Source organism: Ostrea edulis, chromosome 6 (assembly GCF_947568905.1).
Source record: "Ostrea edulis chromosome 6, xbOstEdul1.1, whole genome shotgun sequence".
In the NCBI taxonomy this organism is placed as follows: Eukaryota; Metazoa; Mollusca; class Bivalvia; order Ostreida; family Ostreidae; genus Ostrea; species Ostrea edulis.
Genome location: NC_079169.1, coordinates 12,517,524 through 12,536,229, shown reverse-complemented (window position 1 = coordinate 12,536,229; position 18,706 = coordinate 12,517,524). Strand labels below are relative to the sequence as shown.

At 36.0% G+C, this 18,706-nt stretch overlaps 1 protein-coding gene across 3 annotated transcripts in view; it reads right to left on the bottom strand.

Moving 5' to 3' along the window:
• Window positions 1-18,706, bottom strand: part of LOC125645547 (uncharacterized) — a 67,762-nt gene that overhangs the window by 23,674 nt on the left and 25,382 nt on the right. For all 3 annotated transcript variants that reach the window (XM_056141544.1, XM_056141546.1, XM_056141543.1), the window contains exons 11-20: window positions 15,630-15,772; window positions 11,489-11,649; window positions 9,657-9,807; window positions 8,658-8,853; window positions 8,244-8,494; window positions 7,780-8,005; window positions 6,657-6,899; window positions 4,706-4,834; window positions 4,398-4,601; window positions 3,685-3,936 (exon numbers count right to left, since the gene is read on the bottom strand). In XM_056141544.1, the coding sequence (XP_055997519.1) occupies window positions 3,685-3,936; window positions 4,398-4,601; window positions 4,706-4,834; window positions 6,657-6,899; window positions 7,780-8,005; window positions 8,244-8,494; window positions 8,658-8,853; window positions 9,657-9,807; window positions 11,489-11,649; window positions 15,630-15,772 (1,956 nt within the window). The remainder of the gene's footprint in view (window positions 1-3,684; window positions 3,937-4,397; window positions 4,602-4,705; window positions 4,835-6,656; window positions 6,900-7,779; window positions 8,006-8,243; window positions 8,495-8,657; window positions 8,854-9,656; window positions 9,808-11,488; window positions 11,650-15,629; window positions 15,773-18,706) is intronic.

The following is an 18,706-nucleotide window of genomic DNA, read 5'->3' as shown; positions in this document are numbered from 1 at the left end:
ACATGTCATACACAGATGAACCTGGATAACGTTCAGGTATACCTGACTGTGCAATGTCAGCACTGCATAGACCAGGGGCTCGGACCTCAACCTACCACGAGGTTCAATTTGCAATGTGGCCAACCACTACATTATCTCGCTAGGTTTACTTGCTAGGCATTATTGGGCCCAAGTTTCAGGGTAGGCATTGCTATTCACGGTCACAGGGGTTCACGGGTTTTTACTACGCACGATCACAATTTTAGGTGCCAAGGACCTCACCGGTCAATTTATGCAGAGTTATTAACTTCATAGTACTTATCTATTATTAACATCCCTATGCAATTACGTGGTATTCTTGCTATTTCAGCAATTTGCCTCTTTTTATTTTATGTAGTTTACAGATGATTCCGACAACGTACGTGACATGGAGCGCTATATGCTACTTCGTATACATGTTTTAGGTTTGTGCTAGAACCAGCATCACAGCGTACGAGTCGCAGTCTATTCTCACCTTCTCGTTCTTAGGATATTTAGCAATTTCCATAGCACAGAAACCCTAGTTCCATATCATTAGTTGCATTTAATTGCAGTTTTTGTTTCGGATAATTGTCCACAATTTCAATTTAAGTTCGGACTTGCAGATTGTTGATCGGTTTGTTGTTGTTTTTTCTCAATGTCAAGCCTAACCAAAAGTTATTGTTTGGTTAACTTTAAGTCAATCACATTCCATTTTCATGTAAATAATTGACTGGTTTTGTCTCAGATGTATTCGGCGTTGAATTTTTCTTTCCATAATTCATTCAATAGGCATTTATTGGAGTTTGTATGGTTCCAGCAGTCGAGAAACCACGTCAGGAAGTGTCATGTTTTGTTATCCAACTTTTTCCGAGGAGGCGTGGCTTTGAGAGTAGAGGCTCAGGGGTGTTAATGGGCTGGGTAATTTTCGTATTTTGGCTCGAGTAATCGGTCTTAATTTTAATTCTTAGCTGAGTTTGGGTTAATTCTCACTGGCTCTGGAACGTTTGGATTAGTTTGACGAATTTATGAGGAATTTCCGGTCGAAAAAGTTTGATCCATTACAGTTTATTGTTTTATCTTAGGAATCGTCGAAAATGGTATTTAGCAATGTGCCATTCTGCTATTATTACCTTAGTTCTTACGGAAGTATTTGGGACTTGTAGTTAGATCTTTTGTGACGGAATTCAGACTTCAAAATTATTCTAGAATTTTCTGCTGAAACTCTTCAGAATCAATCGGAATCCTTTAGAGGTATACCAGTTTCAGTTATGGGGCGTAATTTTCCTCAAGTAGGACTGGGAAATGGAATGCTAAATTGGTGTTTGGAAATTTTGTCGAATTTGTGCTTTCCATCATAAGAGTTATTCAGAGCCGACAAGTCTTATAGTCCGCCTGAACTGCGATCACTTTGTTGTTAATCTTACGTCACATTTGAGATTACACATTATGAAATGGTCATTTCAGAATTCAGTCTTAATTTGGTCAGGAATCTTGAAGTTTTAGCTATTCCCTTGAAAAATCCAGGAAATTCAAATAATTTACAACTTTCATAATCACTATCAAAATGTGTCAATTTGGTGATACCAGTGACCTCTTGGTTAAGTCACCATTGCTTGAGAGTACGCAAGGGGGTTCGAAGGGGGTAGCATAGAGATAAACGCTCTCCCATTGTGCCTCCAGGGGGCCTGGGTGACGGACGAGAGTGCAAGTCGCCCACCCCGTAGAATTGAGATGACCTTGTTGTTAATTTATTACCTTTGAGGTTACACTTTTTGCAATGATCAACTTCAGAATGCAATCTAATTACTGGTCGGAAATCCTGAAAGTTTTAAATATTCCCACGAAAATTACAGGAAATGCAGGTAATCTTCAAGTTGAGAGCGATTACCGAAATGTGTCAATTTGGTGATAACTTGGTCTTAGTAACCATTGCTTGAGAGTGCACAGGGGGTTCGGAGAGGGAAGCGTAGAGATAAATGCTCGCGCCTGCGAGCCCTGGACGACGACGAGGGTGCACGTCGCCCACCCTATTGTTTAAGTGCCTCCAATTTCAAGTATGGATGAAGAAAAAAGGAAACAAACATACAAATATCAATTTTTGTGGGGGACATTGTTCCAATGTCTGTGGCGGACTGGGGAGTGCGTTGGGGTAGTTGATCACTAATCCTGCGCCAAAACCGGCTCTCCTCCCACCTACTACTAAAGCAGGGGGCAGGTATTTCACGTGTACCCTCCAGACGACCATTAAACTAGGTCAAGGGTCAGTGGATATTCATAGAAAATACTAATTTCTTGCAGAAGTTGCTAAAGTTTAATTCGTGGAGCTCTCAGCTAGTTCATAGCTGGGGCCACATCCACCTCCTACTAAGGGAGGGGATGCTACAGGCTGGTGCATGTTGCGACAACTGTAGGAGGGTCTACAAGCTTGCTCCGCACTTGCTAATTAAACCAGGTAGCATTCAGGAGACCGGTGAGATGCACAGAGATCTCTACCTTCCTTAGAACGTGGGGACTCGTTCAGGTTCGGGCACCTATGCCCACATAGGGCCCCCTGTGTTGCCCCTACTTTGGTAGTCAAACTGGCACACTGGCCGCCTCCCCAGTTCACCACAAAAAGTTTGCATGCGACCCTTTCCACCATATATGTAAATTTGCATCCTGTTTCTTATCCAATTAATAAATATCAAACTTGTATCACTCTTGTCATTGCAGCTGCTAAGCAGCCTATGAGGGATTACAGGACAGACAGTTAAGCTTCGACACACCTACTGGTCTATTCAGATATTAGGTTAAGGTCACTCTTCAATTCGGGTAGTAGGTCAGATGTGTTGCGGCTGGTTGTGCTGTATATTAAGTTTATTTTAGCACAATGGCTTCTCTAGGTAGATTTAACATACCCTAGGTCAGGTCATGGTCATAAAGCCAATTCTTTTATTAATTCCTCTTGTATGATGCCTCCGATAAGTCTGTATGTATTCGGAGATGACTAGGTGGAAAATTAGTGTACCATGACGTCATACTTCGAAGAGCTATAAAATCGGCAGCAGAGTTAAAGTTGATGCTTGCAATACATTGTCCGTGATTCAATAAATGTTTTTCAAAGCAGGAGAAATTTATAATGAGGAAAACCCGATAGTTTCGCACTACCGGCGACATTTTCCCAGAGCAATTTGGGTAATACTCATCATTTTTCAGCTGATGAGCAAATCAAGTGACTGACATGTGCAAGCATTGGAGCTAGCTTGTCGTGTGGCTTCGTGACCCATGTATCGCTCGCTATAGCCTAGAGATATCAAAATACAATAGTGACCCACACAAAGCAACGAACAAAATAATAAGAGATCTAACATAACTATATTATCTAACGAGACTGCAATGAGTATAATTGAGTGTTTATTATATCTATATAGCTATCTAATACAGCCATGTCTTTTATATTTATGACATATAAAAGATATCAAGAATATGTATATCTTAACAGCTTCGCATTCAGAAAGGATGTGTTCCTTCAAATAATACATCTATAGAAACATTCACTTAATTTTTCTAAAGTAGAAAAACTGCTTGAAAATACTTTAAGTACCCAAATCGTTGAAACCATGAATTGCTGTTTGAGAAATGTTCAAACTGTGGGATATAAAAAAGGTTATCATCAGTGTTAAACTATTTGTATACATGTATTACCGATGACTGCGACATCTGACTTTGAATCCTGCTCTTTATTTCCAGAAGATTTAGCCAACTTAATGTCTCCTGTTGCTAAGTAATCCGCGACACAAGCGTTTGATGGGTTGGATCCACATTTCTCTTTTGCTTCCTTGATGCGGTTTTTATCCACTTCGTCAGTGAATAGTGGCACAAATTCAGGATGCGAAAAATCCCTGTATGTTAATCCGTCATCATAGTGGAATAGAGTGGACTTTTCATTGACAGACCCTAGATTGAAACAACAACATATATATCATCAATAATTAACAAAAATAGCGTCATCATAGTGGAATAGAGTAGACTTTTCACTGACAGACCCTTGGTAGAAACAACAGCATATATATCATCAATAATTAACAAAAATAGCGTCATCATAGTGAAATAGAGTAGACTTTTCACTGGCAGACCCTTGATAGAAACAACAGCATATATATCGTCAATAATTAACAAAAATAGTGTCATCATAGTGGAATAGAGTAGACTTTTCACTGACAGACCCTTGATAGAAACAACAACATATATATAATCAACAATTAACAAAAATGGCGTCATCATAGTGGAATAGAGTAGACTTTTCACTGACAGACCCTAAATGGAAATACATTGTAATGTATGCCATACGCAATTAACAACAATAACAAAAATAACAAAATTAAAATTTGATGTCATGTGGAAATATATATACTTACAAAACTGTCCGAAATTGTAATAGATGCCCCTTTCGGTTTTAGTTGCATTTTCTGTTAACACAGTGCCATTTGGGAGAATGAAGTCGTTCGTTTTGTTTCCATCAAAGTTTCCCATCAAACCTAATACTAGACCTTCATATTTTTTGTTGACTAGTGTCTCGCAAATCAGGAATCGTTTCCCAACGCTGATTTTCATAGTTATATCTGAAAAAATATCATCAATCAATATATCAGGTTTCTTTAATGGTAACATGAGGAAGAGGTAGCGAAATATTTCATTATTATATAATAAGCGCACCCTAACTTACAGGCGTTAAGAAAAGTTACTGATATTGTGCGATTTTCCCACTGCAAAGACACATTTGGTGTTCGGAATGTATAGTTGGAATTTTCAAATTTAGTTGTCAGGTCCACTCCATTAACTCGAATTATCATTCCTGAAAAAAACACATATTTCGGCATGATGTTTATACTGTTTGATTACAGTGTAATTTTCACGAAATCATAACATTAAGTGTCACGAATACTTTTTTCAAATGCAAGCAACTAACATTAACGGTTTTAAATATACGAATTCACGTATTATTGAATAAAGTACTGTAAATAGGGTGGGAGTAAAAACAAAATCCGGAACAAATGGAAAGAAATAATAAAACTTAACCGAAAAACTCAATTCGTAATATTTATTTGGTCATCATTTTGGAGTTGGCGTGGTTTTTCACGGTTAAATAAATGTACATATTTCAAACAATTGAGATGGGATGACTTCAGCTTCTCAATCGTCAACTTCCATATTTATGTAGCAATATTTCATTATCACCTGCAAATGGTGCTTATAATCAGTTTTCAAACGAGACAGGTTACTAAGAAAAGTTGTTGTTATAGGGGATTCAACACTCGTTTGAAGACAGCATTTCGCGAATTCTATGATCTAGTCAAATGTTGTCCGACGTGTAACGCCGTTGTATTTTTACACACTCATTACTCCGTTTACTTAATCAAGATATATGGCTCACGGTGGGTGTGACCGGTCGACAGGAGATGACTACGCCTCTTGCACTGATCACACCTCTGGTATGCCCAGCGTCCGTGTTTGCCGAACTCTTTACTTTTGTCTTCCTGAGAGAAGTTGTGAAATATATAACTGTTTGCTGTGTTCATTTTTCATTGGAATGCTATGGTAATTAAAAGGATGAAAATAACGAAGTGCAATCAAATCTCATAAATCATACATGAAATACAAATACGAATCCTTGTAAACAACAGGGGGAGATCAGGTGCCTAGGAGGAGTAAGCATCTCCTGTTGACCAGTCATGCCATGTGCATTATGTCTTTGATCAAGTAAACGGAGTAATCCCTAGTTAAAATCATTATGAAAAGGACAGTCTAACAATTTGTATGAAACGTCACATAACATTTATCCTAACGACTGCATGGAAATTGCAAAATGCTGATTTTAAACGCGATGTTGACATCAACACATTTTATAGCATGCTTTTGGATATCGATTTGGTTAAAAGGCAAACATACTATCTGCTGAAGACTCGTCCAGTTGGCTGTACATTGTCTAACGACCTGCTCGAGAAGTTTTCATTCATACGTTATCATTGCCGGTGAAGGACTGCATAATATAGGATTATGCACGGCACGTTCAGCCGGGGTCTTTATCGTTTCACACCTGCTGTGACACGGTGCCTCGATATCTGCAGTCTTATCTGTTTAGTAGCCTCGTACGACTACCAAAGGTTACTGACGACCTATTCTAACCCAAATCTCCGTGGAAAAAGAGGGTTATCAATTTTGCCGTTAATGTACAATATATGTACATTAAAACTTCCACAATTGTGGAAGATTACATGGTGTCTTTTATTTCGAGTTCACTGGCATGCTAAGGAAAGTGAATATTCTTCATATTTAAATATCTTCGATGTATCTAAATCTCTTAAGTCTTATTAAAGATCACATAAAGCGACATGTTCTTCTCATGTAAAAATTTTAAATAAATTCTGCTTCATAAAAATACAAAGAACACGATTCAATCTTGTTATGATGTTAGATTTACTTAAAGATCTTTGAAATTTTAGAAGACATCGTCTTTCTGGTTAAAATATATATTCAAAAGCTACTTACGTATTTTAAATGTCTATGTTTTTTCTGGCTATCCATTACGATTTTTCTTTCAAACTTTTTTCGATTATACCCAACACAGCAGACCCTTTTCAGTGTTTTAAATCATGTATCATCACGCTGTTTCTTACCCCTTTTGTTTCGTGACATTTCGACCTGTACTTTTGAGCCCGTTTGGTCTTGTGCCACAAAGCCACTAAATATAGTAGCATTAATAGTAGTTCCATTTTCTGTCGTAGCCAGCTCTGTCCGAGCCTGGAGTTCAAAGGTCGTTATGCTGGTATTTATCCTGATCATGGTGTATTCCCCGTATCCATTAAATGTGTAGTCCAGACCATCCAGTGTAGTGATATGAGGATCTCCAAAATTAATTCCTGTAAAATATACCTCTGTGATATACTAACTATGTTTTATTGCTTATAGGAGTTATGAGATTGATCACTGTTCGTTATATTCACCTTTCATGCAAACATATTGATCATCTAACAACTGCAACAAATAAACATAACTATAACTTTTTTTTTTTTTTTTTTATAAATTATCATCTGGTTGATTGATATTTAAGGACATTAATTAGAAAGGAAAGAAAATCTTGAAAACAAATGTTTACACAATGTAAAAGTGAGACAATGAACAGTAATCAATCTCACAAATAGGATTTTTAACAGATTATACTTTGTTTATATCATTTTAAGTGTAATTACCCCTCAAGTAATAAACTCTCAATGAAAGGTGAATAAGTGATCAATCAATCTCATAACTCCTATAAGCAATAGAAAATGTAATTAAACGAGAACATTATAGTATTTCACTTTTTTCATAATTGTTAATTCTCTTAGGGAAAAAGTCAGGTTATCTTATGAAGGTGAAGATAACGAATAGTGACAGAATGATTCTGGTTTGGTGGCCAGGAACTTAACGAATAGAAGTACAGATACTAGTACTGTTGTGTGTTTTCTTTGCATGGTGTAACCATTTGACTGATTCTAACAGATCAATACTTGATAATTTAATTTTCTTATGAATCAACCATTGACTGATTCTTACATAATATGATTGTATGCTTTAAATTGCATATAAATTGGACCAATAATCAATAGAACGTAATATTTTAAAGCAAAAATCATCTTTGTATGAAAATGCGGTTAATCATATCTATACTTCTGTTTACATTCTGTAAAGGTTTATAAGTACAGTGGAGAACTAAATATACTAAAATTTGTTTTAAAACATACTAGTTATACATCAGTTTACCAGGTCGGAAAGGTGATCTCCAATAACACCGTGGGATAGGGCGGACTTTATAGTACAAGTCACAATGACCTGTACCACAACATTGATCTCTGGGCTTTGAGTCAAAGTTATTGTATTGATATCTTTCAAAGAACGGGTTATACTGCAAGACTGTCCCCGCCAGCGGTAGAGAACGCTGTAAGGGACCTAAGTGTTCCGTATCGGCGAACATCCTGAAGCAACATTCCTGATAAATACAAAAAAGAATAAATGCAATACTATTTTACATTGATTTATAAAATCATAGACTTGTATGAATAATTCGAGACGATTCAAAGGTCCTAAACAAAGATGACATTATTCTTGGAATACAAACTTCCATTTATAAGGCATATTAAGTATCAATTTTCAGAGGTGATCATAGATTATTTCAAATTTATGTTTAGGTCAGTATAACATCAAGGGAAAGGAAAATAAAAGCTTACCACATTAGTTCTTAGGGTCATTGAAGCATAACACAGCACTCTGTTCACGCGGTCAAATCTGTTGATGACGTAACGTGGATCAAACCTCAATAGACGAGGATCACAAGGACATTCAATGTCATTTAAGACGGGTGACAATTTATTATGTATTCGATTTTCTATGTTATAAGAGTGCCATAACAAACATTCCTTTTCATCTCTCTTCAATTGTACGTCCTCTGTCATTTTGTAAATCCAGAAACCACGCCCCCCTGGTAAACAACGACAAAATAGCCACTTTAGAACAGTAAAAGAATTGTCTTAGGATGGATCAAATATAAAGATGACCCATCACTATTTGTGATATACCACATATTCTTGATGACGAAATCTATTTGTCATTTCCCAATAATAATTTCGAAATGCATTACTTACCTCTGTTTCCTGGGACTACACTCATTCTGAACGCTCCTTTCTGGTTCGTGAAGGAGTTCTTAGTGATAAATTGTTTGTAACGATATCCTATGGAAATTTTACGATTGCTTATCGGTTTTAAATCTACATCTATGTAGTTGATGACTGTAAAAGTATTCTCTCCATCCGTGATGAGGAAACATTGGAATGTGACATTCTAAAAACGAAAGTTAAATGAGCTTTGTGTGGATATTCCATCAGTGTACTCAGGGTTTGTGGATTTGTGGATTTGAAAGTTCAATATCAAAGATGTTCATAAAATATCCATTTTAAGAGACAATATTAAGTTTCTCATTGAAAAGGGTATGGAAAATAATTGCTTTCGCAGAAGTGTTTATTTCTTAAAGCCTAATTTAGTTTGCATAAATGTTTGACTAATATCTAAACGTCATCAGCTTTCATCGAAGTGCCAGAAAGCTTGATCTGTACATTGAGCAGAACAATCGTGTCAATATGTACCGTGACAAGGTTTTATTCTAAAGACCTGCACATCTTCAGTTTTGAGTCTGACAAAGGAGCTGTACGTTCTGGGTTTGACGCGGGAAAAATTAAAATCTCTGAAATGTACTATAGAGTCTTCACGGTAAGCAATTCAATTGTCGGTTTACTTTACATTTAAGGTGCATGGAGTGTACATCTGAACTGGGTCCTTTATTATATGTGTGTTCCCATGCATTCCTTATAATTTCCTAATAAACAATCTTCACTTTGGTCATCTCCTTGGTAAATCTTAAGGCTCCAAAATTCTCACAATATGAGTACATTGTACCTATAGTGATGTACATTTTTATAGGGGACGGTATCTATTTTCTGGCTCAGAGCTGGAAACAGCTAAATGGCAGACGGATTTAGATATCCCGGGCAATTGTCAAAACGGATGTACGGTATTTACGACATCACGTCAACCTTAATGTATAATGACTTAATTCTCAACAATTAATTATTCATTAAACACAATACCTGTTCCTCATTTCCATACAGTGTCATGTTTTCCCACGTAACTTTCACGAGCCACGTGGCTTTGAAATCTCTCAGATCCTTGAAATGCTGCTTAACAATACTGTCCGCTTTATCCATGAACACCGAGTCTACATTAGCTCCCTCTATTCCCCTGTGAAGATAAAATGTATAAAAATGTATCGGAAATGTATGATACATTATTTCGTCTGTAGCATAGATTCAGAAAATCATTCCTGGAAAATATTTTGATTGTTGCCTTTGTTATAGATGTTTCATTTTAAACCCCTATACTATACTAGCGGGAAAAAGAAACTGTGCATTATTTAATATATGAAAAAATAATAAAAAATAATGAACAAATTTTATTTTTTGTAATACTGTTAACAAATGTATTCGTTACAACATTTCATAATCCATTAATGTTAACGTCAAATAACGTCAATTTGAGCACACTCGAAAGACACTGATATTGGAACTTGAATTAATAAAGTTAATAACGCGTGTGACCACCATTTACATGCACGCATGCTTAACAACGGTGCCTCATTGATGCCACTAAAGTGTTCAGAAATGCTTGAGGGATGTTGTTACAGATGTTGGTTAAAGCCTGACCTAAATCAGCCAATGTCACTGGCCGATTTGGTAAACGATTACGCACAGTTCTTGGACTGATTGGTCGAAGTCCAAGAATGCTACGAGCAGTCAAACTTGCTGTCTGGAAACGATGTTTCAGGTGCACAAGTCTAATGTGGTTGTCTTGTCGACGTGACGTGACATCATACGAGGACGCCCAGAACGTGGTCGATCCCGACTGTTACCAGATTGTTGGAAACGTCTCCATAATGACTGGATGGTGTTCCGATGAACTCCAAAGTGTCTTTCTACGATATTTTGTGGCATTCCAGCTTGAAGCATCCCAACAGCACGATTATGTTGGTTTTCGCTGAGTCGTGGCATGACGGAAGGGTAAATTTTGCCAAAGCTAAAGTGCTTTCCTGAAAGAATAGTGTCCAAACGAACCTTTTACACTTCTTACTCCAAACATCATTGGCCAGTAACACTCGTGCGTACGAACACTTCAATAAACAACATGTCTATCTTATATGTCATATATCTCATGACAATACATCACAAAATGGCGATTCAAATGTTTCGTGAAATCACTTGTGTCGATCGATTTGTCTGGTAGCTTAGAGGATAAGATATCAATTTGCTGATCTGCAGATTCCGAGTTCAAATTCACTAGTGTCTTTTGTGTAATTTATTAATATGAAAGATGAAAATTAAAAAAAGTGATCAATCCTGTACTCCCTATATATCTACAACCCCGTTGACCTTAGATATACCAGAGCTAGGATAAAGTACCTAGAAGGAGTAAGCACCCCTGTCGACAAGTCACACCTCCTTAAACTCTATATCTGGAACAGGTAAACGGAGTAATCTGTGGTCAAAATCAGTGTGCAATTACGGCATATCAATTCGTATGAAAATCATCAGACCGCATTTCATCCAATGATAGGTTGTTTAGGCAAATTAGATCATATCTAGCCCATCATCTGGCATACTTTTCGACGAAATTTATAATGTTCGTTATCTTCGCTTTTCATGAAGTTATATCGCCAATTGAAAGACCAATATAAATTTTAAAAATCATGTATTTCTCTTTGAAATTCCATATATTTGCCTTTTTCACAAATGTACTAATTAGATATATATTTCATGATCAAATCATTTAGAACTAATATGATAAAGTCTTATATAGTGTAGTGAGCCACATTATTTGATTTTGTAATACTTTACTTTGAAACAATCGTGTTTTGTGAGTAACATACCTTCTATATGAGTTATAGTACACTTTCCCATTGTTGCCTGGCGATAGATCCGTCCAAAAAGGACAAATGATTCGTTTGTCTTTGAGTTTGATGGAATCCATTTCATGTACTGTGATGCTGTTGAACATTTCTCCAAGTCCAATAACGCCATTAGAACCAATCTAAAATTATATATATATATATATATATATATATATATATATATAAATAAACAAGGCACTAAAATGACCAACGACACGAACAACCAGATTGTCAAATTTTCGGGACGACCCGGCCCTTCTTCAGGACAAACGAAAAGAATTACATAATGTGGCCAATATCAGCAAAGAATAATAACAAAAACTACATATAAATACATGTAGCACTACAACTACACTAATCTACAAATGTATTTACAACGCAGACTACATGTTTTTGGTCTTTAAAAGTGGAGCGGATTAGGACATGCCTTATTCGTCCAAAGAGCTGATCCAAAACTGTACGAAGTGATAAAAATATTTTTTTGTATCGGGTGTTGTTGGAACTTAGTGCTTATATATATATATATATATATATAAAGCACAAACAAACAATTATAACACCCAACCTTATGTTTGTTTATATATATAAATATAAATATATAAGCACTAAGTTTTTATATTTGACCTTGTATCCATGTTGTGGATCCGACACTTTTAGGTATTGGGTGTTGTTGGAACTTAGTGCTTATATATATATATATATATATATATATATATATATATATATATATAAGCACCAAGTTCCAACAACACCCGATACCTAAAAGTGTCGGATCCACAACATGGATACAAGGTCAAATACAAAAAATTATACAAAGCACTAAAACGACCAACGACATGAACAACCAGACATATAAATACCGTATATCAGGTTTTGTTTTCGCGAATCAGAACCTAAAAAGTATATTAAATTTACGCGAATCAAATTGTCACTATTTCAAAGTAATAAGAAAATATATTTCACGATTATTTAAGGTTATAAAAGAATTGTGAGGAAAGCCAGCATTTGTACGAGTAGCTCTTAGTTTGTTTTATGCAAAACTTCAGTCAATGAAATGATTAACACGATTTCTGGGTTACTGTCGCAATTATAATCAATCTCAATATGAATGATATTACTGCTTCTCTGTATCCATTTCTGACGATTTCGGGTTTTGTTAGCACGTAATCATAGAGCTTTGGTTTGTCGGCCACTTCGCTCCAAGTGGCTTCTTTCGGGAGAGATAGATCGACCTTCATCTCGTCAATTTCGGATGACGCACTCAGCTGATCACACGCCTGTGTTGCGTACCAGTTTTCAAAAACAATTTTGCACTTTTTTTTTAACTCAAGCATGTTGTAAATACGTGCAATTTGGCAGTATAATAACATAAATCAATGTTCGTTAGCTGTAATGGTACTAATTCAAAATATTTATCGATAATTATTTTCAGTTTAAAATAGCCATAAACCATGTACCATTACATGTATGAGTAGCTCAGATATAATTTTACATTGATAGAAGTAAAGAACGAGGTCCATTTGATTAGCTTGTCTTTTATTAAATAAACACCGAGACTTACATACCTGTTACATGTACCTGACGCATGTCGGATATAGAAAGAATCAAAGCACACTGAACACATAACTTTCACCGTACTATTACAGTGTACCTGTATATTATATAACTCTATTATAAAAACAAATGTGTATCAAATGTACGCGGATTTAATTTCCACGATTCGGAAATCGTCGCGAACAAAGCAGAAATTAGATACACGCGAAAAAAAACCCTGTTATACAGTGTATATATATCTGCGTGTGTGTATAAAGCCTAGCGAATTCACAATTTAGCGTGTTTGGTGGTATTGAACTGATTAGTACCAAACGTACAAAAGTATTCAAAATCTACAATTTAGATTTATCGTGATTGATTAGCAAAGAATGTCGTTTTCTTTGTACTAAATGTAAGTTATCATACCCTAAAAGGAGTGTAATTAGTCGATAATTCTATTTTAAAGTTGTTTGTTTGTTTTTGCTGTTTTCCGCCACACTCAACAATTGTTCAGGTATCTGGTGGTGCACAGTTTTTATTGCCGGAGGAGAGAACCTACATACAATGTACCTGGGAAGATACCACCGACCTTCCGAAAGTAAACTTTCTCTCTTACCGGCGCAAGCGGGATTCGAACTCGCGCCGACCAGATGTGAGAGGCCGTGTGATTTTGAGCGCGATGCTATAACCACTTGGCCACGGAGGCCCTTTAAAATTCGTATAACGACTTGAACAAATGTTTGATAAAGACCCTACAACAATCAACATTCATCGAAAGCTATAGAAATCCGTTTCTCTCCATATCTTGCATCTCTTTAGATAAGTTTCTTTCTATGGATATGTATGTGTGTGTAAAATTATTTGAAATTTATTAAAAATAAAAAAATATATATGTTAGTTATCACTATGTATTACCGACAGCGGATATTACTACCTGTCGAAGTGAGGAATTTTTTAGGTTGGAAGGGAAACCGGGCTTTAAGTGCAAAGTGAAGATAACGAACAGTCCAAGAAAATACAGGTCAATGAACTCATAGTCAATAAATCTAAAATGTTACGCCACTTTTGATTTAGAAATCATAGATGTGATCGCAAATGAAATCAAAAAGATGTCCATTCAAATTTTCACAATACTATTTGACGTCTCAATTTTACAATTGTCGCGTTTTTTCGCCGTTAACATCAATTTCAAGAAGTCCGGTTTTGTCATATAGTGGTCCGTGCAACTTCATGATTTAACCAAATTCATTGTATGTAAAGATATACATCTTTATCTTAAGTTTACATAAGCTTGTAATATAACAAAAAGCAATTTGAAGACAGTGCTTTATTATTGAGCTGTTTTCTAATTTTAAAAAATAATAATCTGTAACTGTCTGGGTTTATCTTAATATGGTTACCGGGCAACATTATACATTTCTTAGAAAGCGTCAGGTGAGAAAGGAGCGGTGACAGAAAACTTACCTCAACCCCCCCAACCCCAAACTTACCTCAACCTCCCAACCCCAAACTTACCTCAACCTCCCAACCCCAAACTTACCTCAACCTCCCAACCCCAAACTTACCTCAACCTCCCAACCCCAACTTACCTCAACCTCCCAACCCCAAACTTACCTCAACCTCCCAACCCCAAACTTACCTCAACCTCCCAACCCCAAACTTACCTCAACCTCCCAACCCCAAACTTACCTCAACCTCCCAACCCCAAACTTACCTCAACCTCCCAACCCCATAGTGTGCTGACCAAAGACATACAATATAACTAAATGTGAATACAGTTCGCATAATTACAATTACACTTCATAAATCACCTTAAATTGAAAATTGAAAACACATAAAACATATTGAGCGATGATAGTTGATTCTGGTTTAATTGTTAGGACGTTATTTACAAACTGACTTTGAAGACGGATTCCTTCGTTTATCTGATGAGAGGCTCAGATGCTGTTTACTCTTTTTAGGCACCTGGCCCCACCTCTGTAATATCCAAGAGTCTGTGTTTGCCCAACTCTTTATCTTATATTCCTTATAGGAGTTATGAGATTGATCACTGTTCGTTATAGTCACCTTTCCATGTAAAATATTTTCCTTTCTCTTCCCATTTCTGACTGATGTGTGATACATCCATATTTCTGATTCATTTCAATACAAGGTGAAGATAACGAACATTGATCAATCTCATAACTCCTATAATATCAAAAGAAGAAGAATCTGATTGATTAATATTTTACCGACTTATCTCATGATGATTGGTTTGATGAGAATTTGAAACTCGAAGTTTGAATATCGATTGTCCTTGAATGTTTGCTTGGGCATAAAATATAAAGATAAATCATAAAACGACAATGAAGACACCCCATGAACCAAAGTTATGTTTATGTTTATATTTGCCTGAAGTATATACTAAACCGACCATATCAAGAAGAGTTTTAAAAAGTTTAAAGTTAACTGCATTTTTCAAAAGAAAATGTGTTAATCAAAGTTGCACAGTATTCCAATAAAAATTGTTTTACAATACCTTTGTGGTGTTCGAAAAAAAAAACTTGTTATTTATAACATAATTCTAAAAAAAAAAAAAAAAACGTACAAAAACTGAATTGAACCCTCCATCCGATCCATCTCCGACGTAAACTGTTGTAGGGGATCTAAGGGGCCCACTCGTGACGTCATCTCCTCGTAAGACGTAATCCCCATCTCCATAAGACATGTATGCCTTTCCAGTGTACTGACCTGGATATACACAAGAAAAAAAAAATAATATTCGTGTTTATTTCAGGAAAATGTAGTTTTCAAATAGAGGGACTAAACTTCATGAGGTATCACACCTACACCAGAGGGGGTATTTTTAGAGTTTCTACGGTCGTATTATCGGATCCATTCCGAATAATGAAAACCATTTGTTTTCCTCTTAATCATTATAAAAAAATCTCAATACATTAATCCAATATTTCTAAATAAAACGAAAATTATATAAACGTCGAAAGTCGGAAGATGCTGTTTACAATGTGTTGCGAAATCATTCAGTATATGTTCATAAACTGCATTTGAAAACGGGGTCGTTATACACATCCACTGAAGACTACCATAGTGTCGCACAACTGAAATCATTATTGTAAAAGAAACTTAAATTGGCAGGTAGCAAAACATTAAAGCATATTCATTTGTATTTGAAAACATCAAAGGATGACGATGTAACAGCATCTTAAGCTATTACAATCTCAGAATCTAGCCAAATGAAGATGAAGATTGACGGACACGATAAGAAAAACTTTTGTCCAGTTAGAGGGAGTCGGCTAGTGATAATGAGCACGAAAATAGTCGAATTGTTTTTTCTGATAAGTTCTAATAATTGAGATTCTGAAAACACCTCATTCTATCAACAAGATGTGAAGATAACGAACATTGATCAATTTCATAACTCCCATAAGAAATACAGAATAGAGATTTAGGTAAACACAGATCCCTAGATATACTTGAGGTAGGATCAGGTGCCTACGAAGAGTAAGCATTCTCTGTCGACCGGTCACATCCGAGTCCTATATCTTGATTAGGTAAAAGGAGCAATCTGTAGTCAGAATTGGTTTGCCAAAAGCGGCCTAATAATTGGTATGAAACACGTCAGACAAGCATTTGATCCAATGCCAGGTTGTATTGGCAAACCAGATCGTTTCGTTTACTTTAAACGAGACTGCTGAAACCCCTGTAACATTAACGTGTTTGACAGTGGTTTGTCTCGATTTAACAAGAGTACCTCCAACAGTACATAATACGCCCGTGAAAAGCTAATATAAAGTGTTTGTCTCGCACCATGATTTATAGAACTTGGCTTCAAGTAGTATCAGTATAATCATCAGGGTGTGACATACTTTGTTTGCATTGTAAAAACAGACAAGGCATGTACTCTCTATGTAATATGTTCACTAGGCATAAAATATATGCGTACCAATTTTGATGGTATTAGCCCCAAGTGTTCGGTCTGTATCTTGCTACTACGACCTTGACATTTGACATGAGAAACAATAGGCATCCTCCACTTGGCATAAATTGTATCTGTACCAATTTTGACAGTCCTAGCTCCAGCAGTTCCGTCTGTATACTGCCTACAAGGTTTTCCTGCTAAGTAATACCTTGACATTTGACCTTAAGAATGATAGGAAGCTTCATCTCATAATGGTGATCAAATGTACCAAATTGCAACATCCTGGTGCTTACGGTTCGATTTGTATCCTGTCAACAAGGTTTCCTTCTGTTACACTGCGACCTTGACCTTTGACCTCTAACCTTGAAAAACAGTAAGCATCTTCCTATCATCATGGTGATTAAATGGACCAAGTTTCAATATCCTGGATCTTATGGTTTAATTTGTATCCTGTCTACGAGGTTTTCCTACTAAGTGATATTGCGACCTTGACCTTTGACGTGTAACCTTGAAAAACAATAGGTGTCTCCCTTTCATCATGGTGATCAAATGTAAAGTTTCAATATCCTGAAGTTTAGTTTCGGTTTGTATCCTGCTTACAAGGTTCTCCTACTAAGTAGTACTACGACCTTGACATTTGATCCCTTTTGTGATAAACAGAGTTGCTAGTTTAACATTCATATCTATTTTCAATAAAATATCTAAGTACGAAGCATATCTGATATACTCTGTGGTGTCTTTGATTTTGAATTCACTGGAATGGATCGAATCACATTCTCAACCACATTAATTAATTCACTGTTGACCGATTCATATTTTCATTGGTAAAGTATGAATCTGATTAGGGGCCCTCTAATGGGACATTTCCGAGAATGGTTACAACTTAAAATATGTAAATTATTTTCAGATCTAAGCCCGCCATGCAAATTTATTAACAGTGTAGTTCAATTAGGGACCCACCCAACACGAAAACCTAATAAACAACAAGCCTGACTTTTTCGCAATAATCTTACTTTCAAACTTGGAATTGACTCTGAGATTTAACTTAGATTACAATTGCTCAAATAAAAGAAAACACATACTTAAGTTTAATTTTTTTCTTCGAGAAATCCAAGTCCGAAATTCCAATTACATGTTTATGCAGTTTATAGACACACACAAATAGTACACAGTCAAAGAATTTAAATTTGTCAAACACGAAAAGAATCAGCCAGTATAAATACTTTTCTCTGCTTCAGAAAGGTAACACCTATATCGTTTGCGGAGGGCCTATACCTCTTATCAGTTGACAAAACGACTCAAGGTAGATGTATACAGACATATATAAATTCATTTGGTGAAAAGAATAATGTACGCAATGTCTAAACTTCCGGGTGGCGCCTTCTGGGAGAGAAAGTAGATATACGAGATTCTGTAAAATTATTTTCCTGATATATCAATGATAAAATAATATTAATGATAGAATATTATTAATAATATTGTTATATTATTTTCAACATTTTGCTTATTTTTCTTATTTCTATATATTAAGAAATTTCCCCCACTTTAACAAGGAATCGCTATTTCCCCCAAATACATGGATGTGACCCCCGGGTTCAATGATACAAATGTCCTACTTACTGTGAGTGGCATGGGTATTTGTATAAACAGCGAATTCCAAGGCTTTCATACAAGGATTATCATTTGCTTTAATGGGTCTTATAATCCCCATGCACCCAATCGATACAGTTCTAACTCATATTTAC